This window comes from Sapajus apella, unplaced genomic scaffold (genome assembly GCF_009761245.1).
Source record: "Sapajus apella isolate SASKATOON/1434 unplaced genomic scaffold, GSC_monkey_1.0 scaffold19, whole genome shotgun sequence".
Classification (NCBI taxonomy): domain Eukaryota; kingdom Metazoa; phylum Chordata; class Mammalia; order Primates; family Cebidae; genus Sapajus; species Sapajus apella.
This window is the reverse complement of record NW_022436959.1, coordinates 350,839-364,690: the sequence shown is the minus strand read 5'-3', so window position 1 is coordinate 364,690 and position 13,852 is coordinate 350,839. Positions and strand designations below refer to the sequence as shown.

Genomic DNA, 13,852 nt, shown 5'->3' with positions numbered 1-13,852 from the left:
GCCAAGGTGGGTGGATCACGAGGTCAGGAGATGGAGATCATCCTGGTCAACATGGTGAAACCCCATCTCTACTAAAAGTACAAAAATTAGCTGGGTGTGGTGGCAACACTTGTGATCCCAGCTACTTGGGAGGCTGAGGCAGAAGAATCGCTTGAACCTGGGATGTGGAGGTTGCAGTGAGCCAAGATCACACCACTGCACTCCAGCCTGGCGACAGAGTGAGACTCCATCTCAAAAAAAAAAAAAAAAAAAAAAAAAAAAGGGAAAGAGAAAGAAAAGGTAATAGGAAATGAAGAGCCCTTCTTCCAAAAGCTCTGTGCCTGCCCCATTTGGCCCATTGGTAGTGTTTCTAGTGCTTCTGCAGAGAGAGGGCATCAGGGAAGGATGCATCAGGAAAACCTGTCAACTATTCCTCCTCTTCATGCCCTCCAGGGAGGCTGTGATTCTAGAACACCCTACTTCAGCATTCAGTCCATTCTCTCTGTGCCTTACATTTATTTAACGAGGCTCGGAAAGTTGCCTCATTTGGTGGCTTCTCTCTGGTGACTTCTTTTGGTCTCCTCAAATGCCTGTTCTCTGCACATCCTTTAAATGGCTGGAGCTCTCTAGGGCTCCATCCTAATCCTTCTTCTCACACTCAACACTCCTCTGAACTCCAGGATTTCTCAACCCCAGCACTTTTGACATTTGGAGCCAGATAATTCTTCATTTGGACGGGGCAAGGTGGCTGTTAGAGGAAGTTTAGTAGCATCCTTGGCCTCCGCCTACAAAATGCCAGCAGTAGCCTCCTCCCTATCTGCATTGTGACCATCAAAAATATCTCCAGACATTGCCAGACGCTTCTTTGCTGGGTGGAGGGGGGAGTGAGGAATTGCTCCAGAAATCACTGTTGTGCTCTTTGGCTTCAGTTACCACCTAGGTATCCATGGCTTCCTAATCCAAAAGCTCTGCCGGTTTCTGGAAGTATTTATTCAGCTGTCTTGTGAATATTTCCAGCTGAATATTCCACAGTCAGTTCAAAATCAACCAATCCTAAAATGAACTGATTGTCTCTCCTCACTCAGGACTGGACTCCCAGTGGTCCAAACCAGAAACCTCTCCCTCTGAGTTGAAATGCTCCTCCACAGCTCCCAACTGTCTTCCACCCTCTCCATGCCCACTCCCACTGCCTTAGCTGAGTCAGGATCATCTCTTTCCAGGATTATAACAGTAGCTTCTTCCTCTCCCTGCCTTCCCTTTGACCTTACCCCTTCTGTTGCCTAAGTGGGCTTTCCAGGGGTATGCCCAGTGATGCCCCTCCCTAGCTTTACATTGATTGACAGTTCCCAAGGTCCTCGGTATTAATGATAAAATCCTTAAAATGAGTTCTATGGCTTCAGAGTACTCCTCTGCCTTGTCTGTGAACCGCAGCATTATTCCCTTTTGTCTTGTTTTCATGTCCTTCATTCAGGAATGCTATCTCCCACTTTCACCTGTCTCAATCTTAATGATCCTGGAAATGCAGTTTAAATGGAAAGACGCCATACATTTTTTTAGTTGCTTCCTTTTTTCTCGATTTCATATTTTATTATCATGTTTTTGGAGACACGGTCTCACTGTGTCACCCAGGCTGCATGGAGTGTAGTGGCATAATCATGGCTCACTGCAACCGGTAACTACCAAGCCCATCCTCCCACTCCAGCCTCCTGAGTAGTTGGGAATACAGATGTGTGAGCCCCACTCATTCCATATTGTAAGTCCTAACATTACATAAACGTAAGCCCAATTAACCTTGTTCTTGAAGAAGCTAAACCCCCCAGACACCCAAACCACTCGACTGGTGGTGTTGCCAGGCGATGGTAGGAGCAGTCTCACTGCAACGTGACCTTGAGGCAACGCCCATGAGTCCTAGGCCCAATGCAAGGGGCTGTCCACTAGTCTCCTAGACTCTTCACTGGGAATGGGGTGTGAGAAACAGCCATCATGAATAGCTAGAATCATTTCTTCAGGAAAAGACCCATCTTTCCACTTTTAATTTAGTGGAAGAAGTTTGCAGTTTTGTCCAGGGGCAATGTATGTGGGGGCACAGTAAACGCAGCAGCTTGACTTTGAAATTGCCCCTCAGTGTGTGATTACCTGTTGAACACCGAACTTAGTGGAGAAACACACTTCTTAGCACAGTCTCCCCCATCCCCCTCTTAAAACAGGATGCCTCCTAGGATGCTAGTGGCACCACTGCCACTGCATTTCCTGTTGGCAGCAGTGAGCAGTGAAAACCAAGGCGGCAGCAGGCACTGGCCCAGGCAGAAATAGCTCCCGCGCGATTCACTGGAGCCTTCCCAGGGCCCTGGTCCCGGCTCCCGGGACTCGCGCGTCCTGATCTCAACAGCGGCAGAGGCCACCGCGGTGGCCGGAAGCACTTTGGTCCAGACCACACTCCCGGCACAGTGCGGAGGGAGCTGGAGGGAGCCACTCTGCGCCCGGACGCCTCAGCGCCCCCTTGGGCTCGGGCTCGCTCTCTGGGGGAAGGTCGACCGAGATGGCAGGACGCGCTTCCCTCCGCACCGTTCGGGGCGCCCTGGGCGCCTGGCTGCTGAGCGGCCTCTGGGCCTGGACCCTGAGCGGCCTGGGGGCGGTGGGCTCCCCGGGAGCCCCGCGCCCTTGCCAGGCGCCGCAGCAGTGGGAGGGGCGCCAGGTTGTGTACCAGCAAAGCAGCGGGCGCAACAGCCGCGCCCTGCTCTCCTACGACGGGCTCAACCAGCGCGTGCGAGTGCTGGATGAGAGGAAGGCGCTGATCCCCTGCAAGAGGTACTAAGCACCGGCCCGCAAGGGCGGAGGTGGGGGGCCGCGCGGGACCAGAAAGGGCGAAGTCGCGGGGGCTTGAGTCCTGGAACTCTCTTTCCGGCCCCTTGTGGCTCCTCCCTTCTCCCGGAGGGATCCTTCGCAAGGAGGGTGGCTTGGGGACAGCATGGTCTTGGGCTGGGAGGGGCGCTGCGCCCACCGAGGGTGGCCTGCGAGGCGGTGGCAGGGAAAGAAGGGACCCATCCAGGGCGGGATCGAGCTGCAGGGCGCCCCGTGCCTACGTTCGCCCCTTTTCGCACGCTGCTGAGTCAGACTCTGGGCTCATGGAGCCCCCTGCAGTCTAGGGCGTGTCTTCTGCACTATCTCATTTCTTTCTGGAGCCATCTGCGAGAGAGGTACGCAGAATATCTATTTTCTAAGAAATATTTTTTACATTTTAAAAGAATATGGCAAGACTACAAACGGTGTGGGAAATTGATAAAAGAAAATTTCGCCCACAAACTTATCCACGTGTTACAGCTATTAAAATTTTGGTCTACTCCCTTTAGATTTTTCGTTTATTTTAAAGCAAATTTTACATACTATGATCAAAAGTCTTATATTGTCTAAATATATTTAAACTTAACATCGTCTCCTACATGTTCTTATTTGCCATTTTATTAGCTGGTCTTCTATTTTTAATGACTGCACAGTATTCCTTACAGGGGCAAAGCTGTAAGTTTCTTTTAGGCATTAGTCTGACTATTCACCTTTTCACATTTGTTGTGACAAAGGACACCCTTTTTTCGAAACCTCATCTTGCTTGTGGTCCCTTTAAGACCTGATTTCTAATTTGAGATCACCACCTGTCTCCCTTCCAGAGCCCTGCCATTTCTCCTAAGCGTGTGTCTCTCCCTGGCCTCTCTTTATGGTATTTGCATCATTAGGAGTTGCAAAATGAATTTCCCTGGTTTAAAGCTCCAGTGGACTGTAAGATCTATAGCAAAAAGGCACCATTAGTTTATAGAACAAAACTGAACTTGATAATATCATTTCATCTAAAAGCATTTGTTAAAGTATTAGGTGACCTGAAGAAAGTACTGAAAAGGCAGACCCTTTCAAACAATATATTCAAGCAGCAAAATAATACATTATGAAATGTAGCATGGAGCAGCACAGTCATCATGGTGGGCTGGGAATTGATGCAGAGTCTTTCAAGAATGTGAATGTTTTCAGTTGGGCCTTGAAGGGCACAGCAATAATAATAACAACCAACAGTTGAATACTTACTATATATGAGGCATGACACCTAGGATTTCACACATATTATGTGATTTAGTTTAAAGCTCACAATAACTTGAAAGTGTAGATTTTATGATCTCCATTTTACAGACAGTAACTCTGAGGACTAGGGAGATTAAGCAACTTTCTTAAGATCATACAGCTGATACTTGAGAAAGCTGGGTGGATTCTGATGCCTGTGGTATACCAGGTTCACATTCATTCATTCATTTGCTTAACAAGTATTTGTTCATGTTAGACACTGTGTATAAATAAAGTGGGTCCTGGCTTTCAGGTAGGTCAGAGTCTGAAGGTGAAGTCACATAAATAATAATTTTTAAAAATCCCATACAGTGGTATGAGGGGTGAGATGGGGATGTGATGAGAAGACCTCAGTTGGGCACCTAATCCAGGATTCTTGGAGGAGCTAAAATGAGAGTGAGTTCTAAAACACCTGTACAGGCTGCCCAGGGAGATGTGGAGAGAATGCTGGTCTTGGGGGATGTAGGTGTATCTGTGCTGGGTATGTGTGTGCCATCCTAGAGTGTATAGAGCTGAGTAAATCCCAAAAACCGCAGACCACTCACGAAGAGGGCTGAAGCACAGGATATGGCGAGGGGTCATACTGAAGGAGTTTTAAACTGTGGAATTCATGATTAGATTATACAAAGATCCCTGAATGTGTCCTTAAGGATGCAATCCCACGTTGTGGACACAAAATGGAGCAACGTGGAGCAAGAGTAGAAGCATGAGCAGAACCTTGGAGATTTTCGTAGTAATCCAGGTGAGAGATGGGTAGTAGCAATGGGAATGGTGAGCGGGGGGAAGTGAATGCATCAGGGAAGTCTTGAAGAGATTCAATTGAGGAACATGTGAATGATTGGATGGGTTGTGGCAGGCATGGTGAGGGAGATGAAAAAGTTAAAGAGGCCCCTGTTTTTGGCTCCTGAAGCTAATGGTACTGATGGCATAGGGTAGATTGGTGTTGCTGTTCCTTGCAACAGGGCTTGACTTTGTGCACTTCTAATTAAGGGTGCGTTGGTATGCTATGTAACTTTATGTGAAGACTTGGACAGTAGCGGTGCATTGATGTAGTCATATTGAAGGTGGACTGGGATGGCCCAGGGCACACTGCTGAAGCAGAAGAGTGTGGCAAAGAGAAAGATAAAGGTTCATCTCTCCAAAGGTAGTATTTTTTTACAATTAAAAAAATTAGGCTTTAGGGTCAGATAAATCTGGATCTGAATCCAAACTCTGAATATGGGTCTTTGGGTAAGTTACTAAAGCTTTCTGAGTCTCAGCATCTTCACTTACAAAATGGGAATGCTTATAATGCCTAATTTATTGGATTATTGTGGGGCTTAAATGAGTTCAAGTATATAAAGCGTATAGTACAATGTCTGATGGTACACACAGGATGCTCTACTCATGGCCAAGGTTGGCACCATCGCTACTACTATCATCATCATCCTGGTAAAGTTATCATAGCCCAGAGACCTGCTGCAAGCCCTTTGGGCTCGGAAACTTGATCAAGCAGTGCACACAAGGTCCCTTTCTTTGGGAGCAACTTGCGAGTAAGGAAACTCAAATGCTAAACTGTCGGTTTCAATGAGTTTTATTGCTGGCATGAGGACCAGAATTCTCAAATCCACAAGACTAGCTCATACTCTCCCTGTAGTCAGAACTATGTGGGGAGCCAAATTATCCTCAGGAAGTTGTGAGCAAAGAGTTGGAGCAAATTCATTGAGCAAACATCTAATGATTGCCTGCCCTAGGTTGGTATGTATGCTCAAAGTGGAGTTTTCCATCATGAATAAGGCAGACCAGCCCAGGGTAAGGTTTAGTGGTAATCAGGCAAAGGCAAAGTGATGTATTCATTTTCACAATAGAAATGACTTGGTGGTGGTTCTGTGCTACCTCAACTGTGCTGCTCCTGACCCCTTCCAGTCAGAATGGTGCATTGGTGAGTACTGCTCAAGTCTGTGTGAATAACCCTTCTTCCATGACTCCACGAATGATTAATATCACCCTTAGATGTGTATTTTATACCTTTAGTGGAGTCACATCCAAATCTTGCTGGCCTAGCAACTTTTTGTCCGTTTGTGGTGATTTCTCATTCCTATGCCCTAATCCAATAGGTGCTGGTTTCACAGTTTAACTTCTAAAAGACAATTTTATTCCCTTTCTTTCTGAGTTCTTGGCAAGGTTCTTTCTCACAGTCACATCGCTGGCCCTAAGTCAGATGTGGAAAAGAATGTTTAACACAAAAACACATTTTTAAGCTCTTTAAGTGTAGATTTGTTGGAACAAACTCAGAAACTCTTTCAGGTATTAACAGTCTGGCCAAACAACCAGATGTTATTTGAAGAAAATATGGTTGAGTTGTCTCTTCATATTTATGATTAAGTTGAGAAATAAGTTTTAGAATTGGATCAACTTCTTAGGATCTTCATTTTATATCCAGATAGTTATGGAAAATCCCATTGATAGTTACTGTGGAATGATTAGGACTTTCCAGGCTCTCTTTTCCCTAAGATGATGGAAAAGATTAAACAACTTTACCAGCTTCAGATAAGACAAGCCTGATCAGAGAATGGGAAATACTAGTAATTGATACCATTTTGTTTTCTGATTCCAACTGTCTTTTCTGACTCCTTAATTAAATTCACAAGTATTTATCTGGAAGACTGAAGGAAATCAAGAAGATTATTTTCATATTTCAGGCAATTTGTTGAACTTTATGGGGGAAGCAACACTGATGCAGAATGAACCCTCTCAGGCCACCAGTAACTTATGGCTCTTGCTTACAAAATGGTGGCTTGGGTGTTGGAATCAATGAAGGTCTTAATGCAGAGTGAGCAGAGAAGCAGTAAAACAATATACATACGGATGGTATCTTGGAAGACTATTTTATTATCAATCCTACATGTTCTATTAAGGATTTTTATTTTTAAAAGATGAAAAATATTTCACAGATGGAACAGCAAGTGGATTCCTATTCAAATTCTGATTAATTCATGTCTGCCTCTCTCAGTTTTCACAGAGCATATTATTTCTTGGAGAAGAGCATAGCATTTACCTTCTCTTTTTTTTCCACAGAGAATCAGCCTAGTGGAGAGAGCAGGGGCATTAATGTTAGACCATGATGGAGTGTCAACCATGGCTTCTAATCCTGCCTTCACCCCAATAAGGTCCTCAACATTGCAGAACCTCTGTTTTTTTCATCTTTTAATTTAATTTGAATGATACTTACAATGTTGATACGGAATCATTTTTAGGATTTCTTTTCTTGAATGCTAGGTACAGATAGGATTAAATGATATCCTGAAGATACCAATTGTACTTTTATTTTATCAGGCTGATTCACTGTTTCTACCATAATGCAACAAACTTGACACAGGTTTTAAAATGTTTCTCAACCTGTCCCATTGTATAGGTACATTAATTCGAAGTTCTTTTTCTTCCTTTTCTTTTTCACCTAAGTCTGTGCTTATGAGTAGAGACCAAGAGGCTGCTTAGAAATGCCTCCGGCCCAAACTCGGAAGGCTCTGTACTCAACTGAGACTCCCTTCCTACTAAGAATGGAATAGTGTTGCTTATAGGAGTGTTGGTCCAAGTGTCCACTGTGGATGATCAAATCCCAGGGCTGTTATCACCTAAGGTAACTCCAGTAATCATATGTGTTTGGAAAAGAGGATGAGGATTATTTTTCAAAAACATAATTTTGTTTTATTTTTAAACAATCACACCTACAGAAAAGTTGCAATTATAATACAAAGAGCTTTCCCCCAACTGTACTGTTCGATGGTAAGCTGCTGATCTGATATACCTATGATCCCCAGATACTTCAGTGTATTTCCTCCCAGTAAGGACATTCTCCTGAATAACCACAATACAACCATAAAAACCAGGAGATTAACACCACTTCATTTCGACCATCTGAAATTCAGATGTCATTCCTGTTTTGCCAGTTGTTCCTTGTATGTTCTTCATAGAAAAAAAAATGATTTAAATGCAAGCACTACATTTAAGTGTGGTGTCTCTGTGGTCTCTTTCTGTCTGGAATAGTTCCTAGGTCTTCCTTGCACTTTAGTACCTTTAAAGATTGCAGGCCAGTTATTTTGTAGAATGTTCCTTGATTTGGGTTTGTCTGATGTTTCGTCATAATTAGATTCAAGTTACTTACCTTTGGCAGGAATATCAGAGATAATATTCTGTCCTAATTGCATCCTGATGTGCACTTTGATCATTTGATTGACTGTTGTCTGCCAGGTTTCTTCACTGTGAAATGACACATTTTTCCTTTGTAATTAATAAGATCTGGTAGGGAAATATTTGAAAAGCCATGTACATATCCGATTCTTCATGAATCTTCTGATTTATACATTTATTTGTATCAGTATGAATTCAAGCCTTCTCATTTTGTTCTATTTGCTCTCATTGTTTGCTTTGCTGTTCATACTGTCCTAGATTTGGCCAGTGGAAGCCTCTTCAAATTGGTTTCTATGTTCTTTTGACATCTTTGAGCACTTCCTTGCTTTCTGGCCCAGCAAGATATTCCAAGATCATCTATACTTTTCCGGCCCCAGTCCTAGAATAAACCATTTTTTCAAGAAGCCCTGGTTACTTTCCCTGGAGAATAATATGTGGAAGTCAGGATCTGTGCTCTAGTCATGCTCAGTGTGCCGTCAGGTGGCACTGCTCCCAGGTCCTTTCAATGGACAAAGCAAGGGGTATTGAGTTTGAATACACCTTCCTACACTCATACATAGATACACATTTGCATCTGTATTTATATCTGAACCTCCAGTTCTAATCCATAGAGGTGTTTAAACCTATGCCTTCAATTCTAATCCAACACTACATGGTTCATTCTAGTTTTTTTTTTCCCCTTTCATTTTTGCTATTCCCTTCTCAGACAGTGAGAAAACTTCCTCCTAATACTCAATTGCAGTAGATAACCAGTCATGTGTCACTATGCTGTCCCCTTTACACATGGGCTCTGAACCTCAGGCCAGCCCATGTAGATGCCCATATTCACTTGGTCCTATCTAATGGCTTTAGTCTAAGTTGTTCAAGAGAAAGGAGAAAGTCAAATTATGTTTTTGACATATGTTTGTATTCCTTCGGGTTTCTCAGCATGTCATCATTACAAATCCTCAGAGGGTGTCTCTGTGTGGCTGGGGGAGGCAGACTAGTACAAAGTGCTCAATAAATTTGTTTGATGATGAATCCTGTTTTGCATGAACTGGATTTTCATTTTAAGAAATCATGACCTTGTAATAGGAGAATGGCTTCTCCTTTAACCTTTCTCCATCCTTTTGGGCTCAGATGGCTGGAGCTAGCATTTTCTTTTATGAGCTCTAGAAGTCTTGACTGCTTGTGGCCTCTTAATCCTCAAAGAATAAACCATGCTGATTTGCAATACTTGAGTTTTGCAATATTTGAGTTTTTCTTCAAGAAACAGATTTTATTGGAAGCACACAAAGTTTGATTTAAGGAACTTAATTCAGTAAGTCTGTAGACCCTGGATTTCAGAGGATTGATGCTGAGATAGGGAGGGAGAAGCAGGCACTGGGGAGAAAAAGATGCCAATGAAGATAAGCCCAGGAGAGTAAGGAGGCTAATGGAATGTAAGACTCATTAACAAATGGAAGCCAGAGGTGGTCACCATACTGCTTTGAAAACATCTTTACTTTCTCCAATAACCTTGAGCTGTTTCTTCCTGATTCTGACCTTAAGGATGGTGGTCAGGGGCAAAGTGCCCAAAGATCTGAAAATATTCCACCAATTAGTGGTTTGTTTTTCCTGGAATAAATATGATAGTCTTAGATTTCACCAATTCCAGTAAAAATTTTCTGTTTTCCCCCTTTACAATTCCTTTTATTTTACCCATCTTTAGAGAAACAAATCTTCTCTTGATCTTACCAGCTGAAACTCACTCTCCTATTTAAAGCAAATGTCATGCTAACTACAAGTTGTGTACTCCTGTGCTCTCTTGAGCACACTTCAATCACTTTTATCACCACTCTATTGAAAATACTCTGGTCAAAAGCAAGAAGCTCTGCATTACTAATCAGCTAATCCTTGATCAGTTATCATCTTATTGTAGATTAATTCCCCAATTTGATGTACTTTCTTCACTTGGCCTTTAACACACTTGTCTTCTGGTTTTCCTTTTTCCACCTTATTTCCTCTCCTTCTTAGGCTGTGACTCTTCCTGCTCTTCCCTAGACTGCTAATAGTGGATTGTCCCAGGGCTCAGGCTCTCCTCTCTTCATGTTTCTACCTACACTCTAATTTTGATATATACTGAATCTGACCATACCTCTACTGTTACTCTGGTTCAAACCTTTATTATGTCTTGGCTGGATGTTTGTCATAGCCTCTTAACAGGTCTTTCCCCTTCTGACCTTGTCCCCTTTGGTCTGTTTTCCACATAGTAATTCCAGGGGTTCTCTTAAAAATGTCTTATCACTCTTTGGCTCGAGACTCTCTAGTGCCCCTCCAGCTCTCTCAGGGTCGATGCCCTTACTCAGAGAGGAAACAACCTTACCAGGGCCTGACGACCCTGTGGAATCTGCTCCCCAGCCTCTTCCCTACCTTATCTCTGTCACCAGCTTGCTCCTTGCAGCCCTGACCTCAGCACTCTGACCCTCTGCCTAGAAATCCTTTGCCCTAAGAAGCTGTGTGGCCTACTCCCAGATTAAACTGTTTTTCCCCTCAGCATACTCAGTGCTACCTTACTGCTTGTATTAATATATCTAAGACACTTATGACCATCCGGCAGAGTGTTTCATGTGAAAGTTCATTCCTTCATCTCCCCCACCTTCCCTCATGCACAGTAAGGCTCCATAAGCTCAGGGGTTTTGTGTGGTTGTTGCTGTATCCCTAAGCTCCCAGAACACTTTACAATCTTTTCAACATACTATGTGGGACCTAACTGAATACATGTCCTGTACAAAAGGACTGTGTTCTGATGTCAGAGAAGGTGATTCCCAAGCTCCATTTTCTAGCTAAGAGCAGGGCCTGATATTTTTTGAATCAGTGAATGAGAGAAGCGAATACCAGATAATATATATTCATTGTACAAGGGTATCTAAATAATAGAGATATATTTTCTTTTCTTTTTTCCTTATAATTAAATTTCTCAGACAATAAAATGATAGATTTATGTAATGGTTTCATGGTTTATTATTCATTTATATGTTATGTTATAGCTCTTCTATGTTAAGAATGATTTTTGACATTGAATTACACTGCTGTGTTTTGAAAAGTTTTCCAGCAGAGTTGAAGTGGAACTTCCCTAGGAGGGCACATCACCACCTCCAGAGAGCAGATGCCCCAAACTCCTTTCACCCATGAGCCACTCTTCAACTGCCCTCTCATCAAATGCTGTCTTCAGTGTCTCTCTAGTGCCTCAATTTCAACTTTGGGAAATTTCACCCCATGTGGGCATTGCAGGTGTCTTTCTGAGGCACTCACCATTTCTCAGAAGCAGTGCCTCTCGGAGTCAGGAGGCCATCTGAAGAGGAATCAGACCCTTAGCAGGGTGCCTAAGTTATTCTCAGGCTCCCCCAAAGAAAGGAGAAACTCTTGGGACGATGGCTCCCCTAAAGAAGGCAACTTCTCCGGGATGAAAAGGGTACGATGCCTTGGATGACTCCTGCCCCCTCACAGAAGGCTGCTTTTGCCGTGTCTTAAAGTTAGATCTTCTGGTAGAGTTCCAGAATGTGAGCCCTGCCAATAGTGAGAGCCAAAAGCTCACCCCAGAAGAAGCACCAGAGTCACCTCCCCAGCTCTCCCAGGGAAGACACTGCTCCAGAGCATCTCAGAAGATGCTCAGGGGAGACACTGGCAGATGGGAAGCCGGTGGTGTGGGCTGAGGGCACAGCAGTTGCTCTGCCTGAAGCAGTATTGTCAGCAAAGTGACATATAACTTATGAGGAGTATCTGTGGTACCATGAACCCCCAGGCTCATTGCCATGGCATCTGGGAGCAGGCATGGTGGACGCAAGGCCCTTTAGTTTGCTTGAAAATACTTGCAGGGGAGACTGGAGAGCCGGGCCATCCACATCCATCCCAAGTCTTCTAAAATATTTTCCTCAGGGCCCTTACTGAGACATCTCTTAGATCTTCCAGAATGTAAGGCTACTACCAAGATGCTGATGGTCAGGATGTCCAGGCTGATAAAGACAGAAGAGGCCCATGCCACGCCAGAGCCCCTGAGCTGGCTGAAGTCAAGAACAGCGGCATCTGCTTCTCCAGGGCAACTCTTGGCAGAGGGACCCTACTTGAAATGGGAGGCAGAGGCAGAGAATGTAGGGAAAGCATGAGAGGATGGAAGCTCCCATTTCTGAAGAAACAGGGCTGTGGACCAGTGGAAGATTCTACCAGCCAGCACTCTTGGGAGTGGGGATGGAGGAAGAAAATCTGCCCCAGACTTCATATCCACTAGAAATGCCACATCAGGTGCCGTGTCTTGCTATGGATTCTGTTTCTTGTGGGTGTGGGAGTTCTTCATCTTATAGTCTCCACCTGTCCCTTGTCACATACTCTGTCCTTCTGAACAGAGATTCTCATTCTAGCCCAGCTTCAGGTATGGCCTGGCTTACCTTTGGACCCCAGAGATCTCACTCTTCGGGGATCTCAACTCTCCTTAAGAAGTTAGGAAATGAAGCTTGGGAATCCCACTTCTTGGACATCAGAACACTGTGCCTTTTGCACAGGACAAGTATTTATTTAGGTTCTTCTTAGTATATTGAAAAGAATTTGAAGTGTTTCAGTATTTTGTAGTCCTCTTTCAACATGCTGAATCAAGCCTCAAAAAGGTCAATTTCTGTACTTGTTAAAACACAGGAATTTTTATAGTGTGTGTGTTTGTACAAGTTTCTAAGGAGCTTTGTCACAAGGTCTTCTGTTTAAAAAAAAAAAAAAAGCCATGTTACTCCTTTTATTGTTCACTGCAATTTGTTTTATATCAATTTTCTTATTTACCTGAATCCTTTATTTTGATTCATGTTTCAGTCAGCTAGGGAACTTATTCAACTATTATTTTTTTTGGAGAGGATACTAAGATATACTTTCAGAGATTTTCAATGTCTGACAACATCTACTTATTGCCATTTAAATAATGATTTTTTGGTGCCTACAAAAAATTGGGTGAAAATAGTCTTTTTTTAAAATATGTGTATGGCATTTACAGCTCTCAAAGAGAAGTCTGATAGTTTTGATTTTGTTTTAATAATTTGTTTTCTGCCCACATTTTTGTAGGTGGTTTCTCTTTTCCTTGCATTTTATTAACATCTTCAGGCAAAGTGTAATGTTAGGGAAACTTTCATCTAATATTTCTGGAGTTTTAATGCTCTGTCTTTTCTCTTGGGTCCTTACAGAATCTCTTTCTGCTTATCTGTTCTGGTTCTCTCACATCTGTCTTCCAAATGTCTTCTTTGCTTTTTATCACTTCATATATTTTTCCCCCTCTGAGTACTACATTAGTACCTTCTAAGTCACTGCCTGTGGGTTGTTTTGTTTGTTTTTTGCCACAGTCATTCTATCTGCTTTACACTGTCATGACTGAATTTTTAATCTAAAAAAAAAATTACTTACTTATTTAGAGATGACATCTCACTATGTTGCCCAGGCTGGCCGCAAACTCCTGGGCTCAAGTGGTCTGCTTACCTCAGCCTTCCGAGTGTCTGGGACTACAGGCTGTTGCCACTGCAACCCGCTTGCCTTTTTTAATTTTGATAATGGTGTTTTTCATCAGAAAGCTCTCCTTGTGGTCACACAGTATTCCTTTTCATTTGTA

The 13,852-nt window shown here is 43.3% G+C and overlaps 1 protein-coding gene across 2 annotated transcripts in view; it reads left to right on the top strand.

Moving 5' to 3' along the window:
- The first annotated feature begins 2,092 nt into the window (after positions 1-2,092).
- The window catches only part of EPDR1 (ependymin related 1), a 30,767-nt gene continuing 19,007 nt past the window's right edge, over positions 2,093-13,852 (top strand). Inside the window, exons 1-2 of one of the 2 annotated variants that reach the window (XM_032286780.1) lie at positions 2,093-2,787; positions 11,319-12,909. In XM_032286780.1, coding sequence (XP_032142671.1) covers positions 2,519-2,787; positions 11,319-11,406 — 357 coding nt within the window. In that variant the 5' untranslated portion in view covers positions 2,093-2,518 and the 3' untranslated portion in view covers positions 11,407-12,909. Of the gene's footprint in view, positions 2,788-11,318; positions 12,910-13,852 lie in introns of those variants that run through there. The other variant, XM_032286779.1, reaches the window with a different exon arrangement.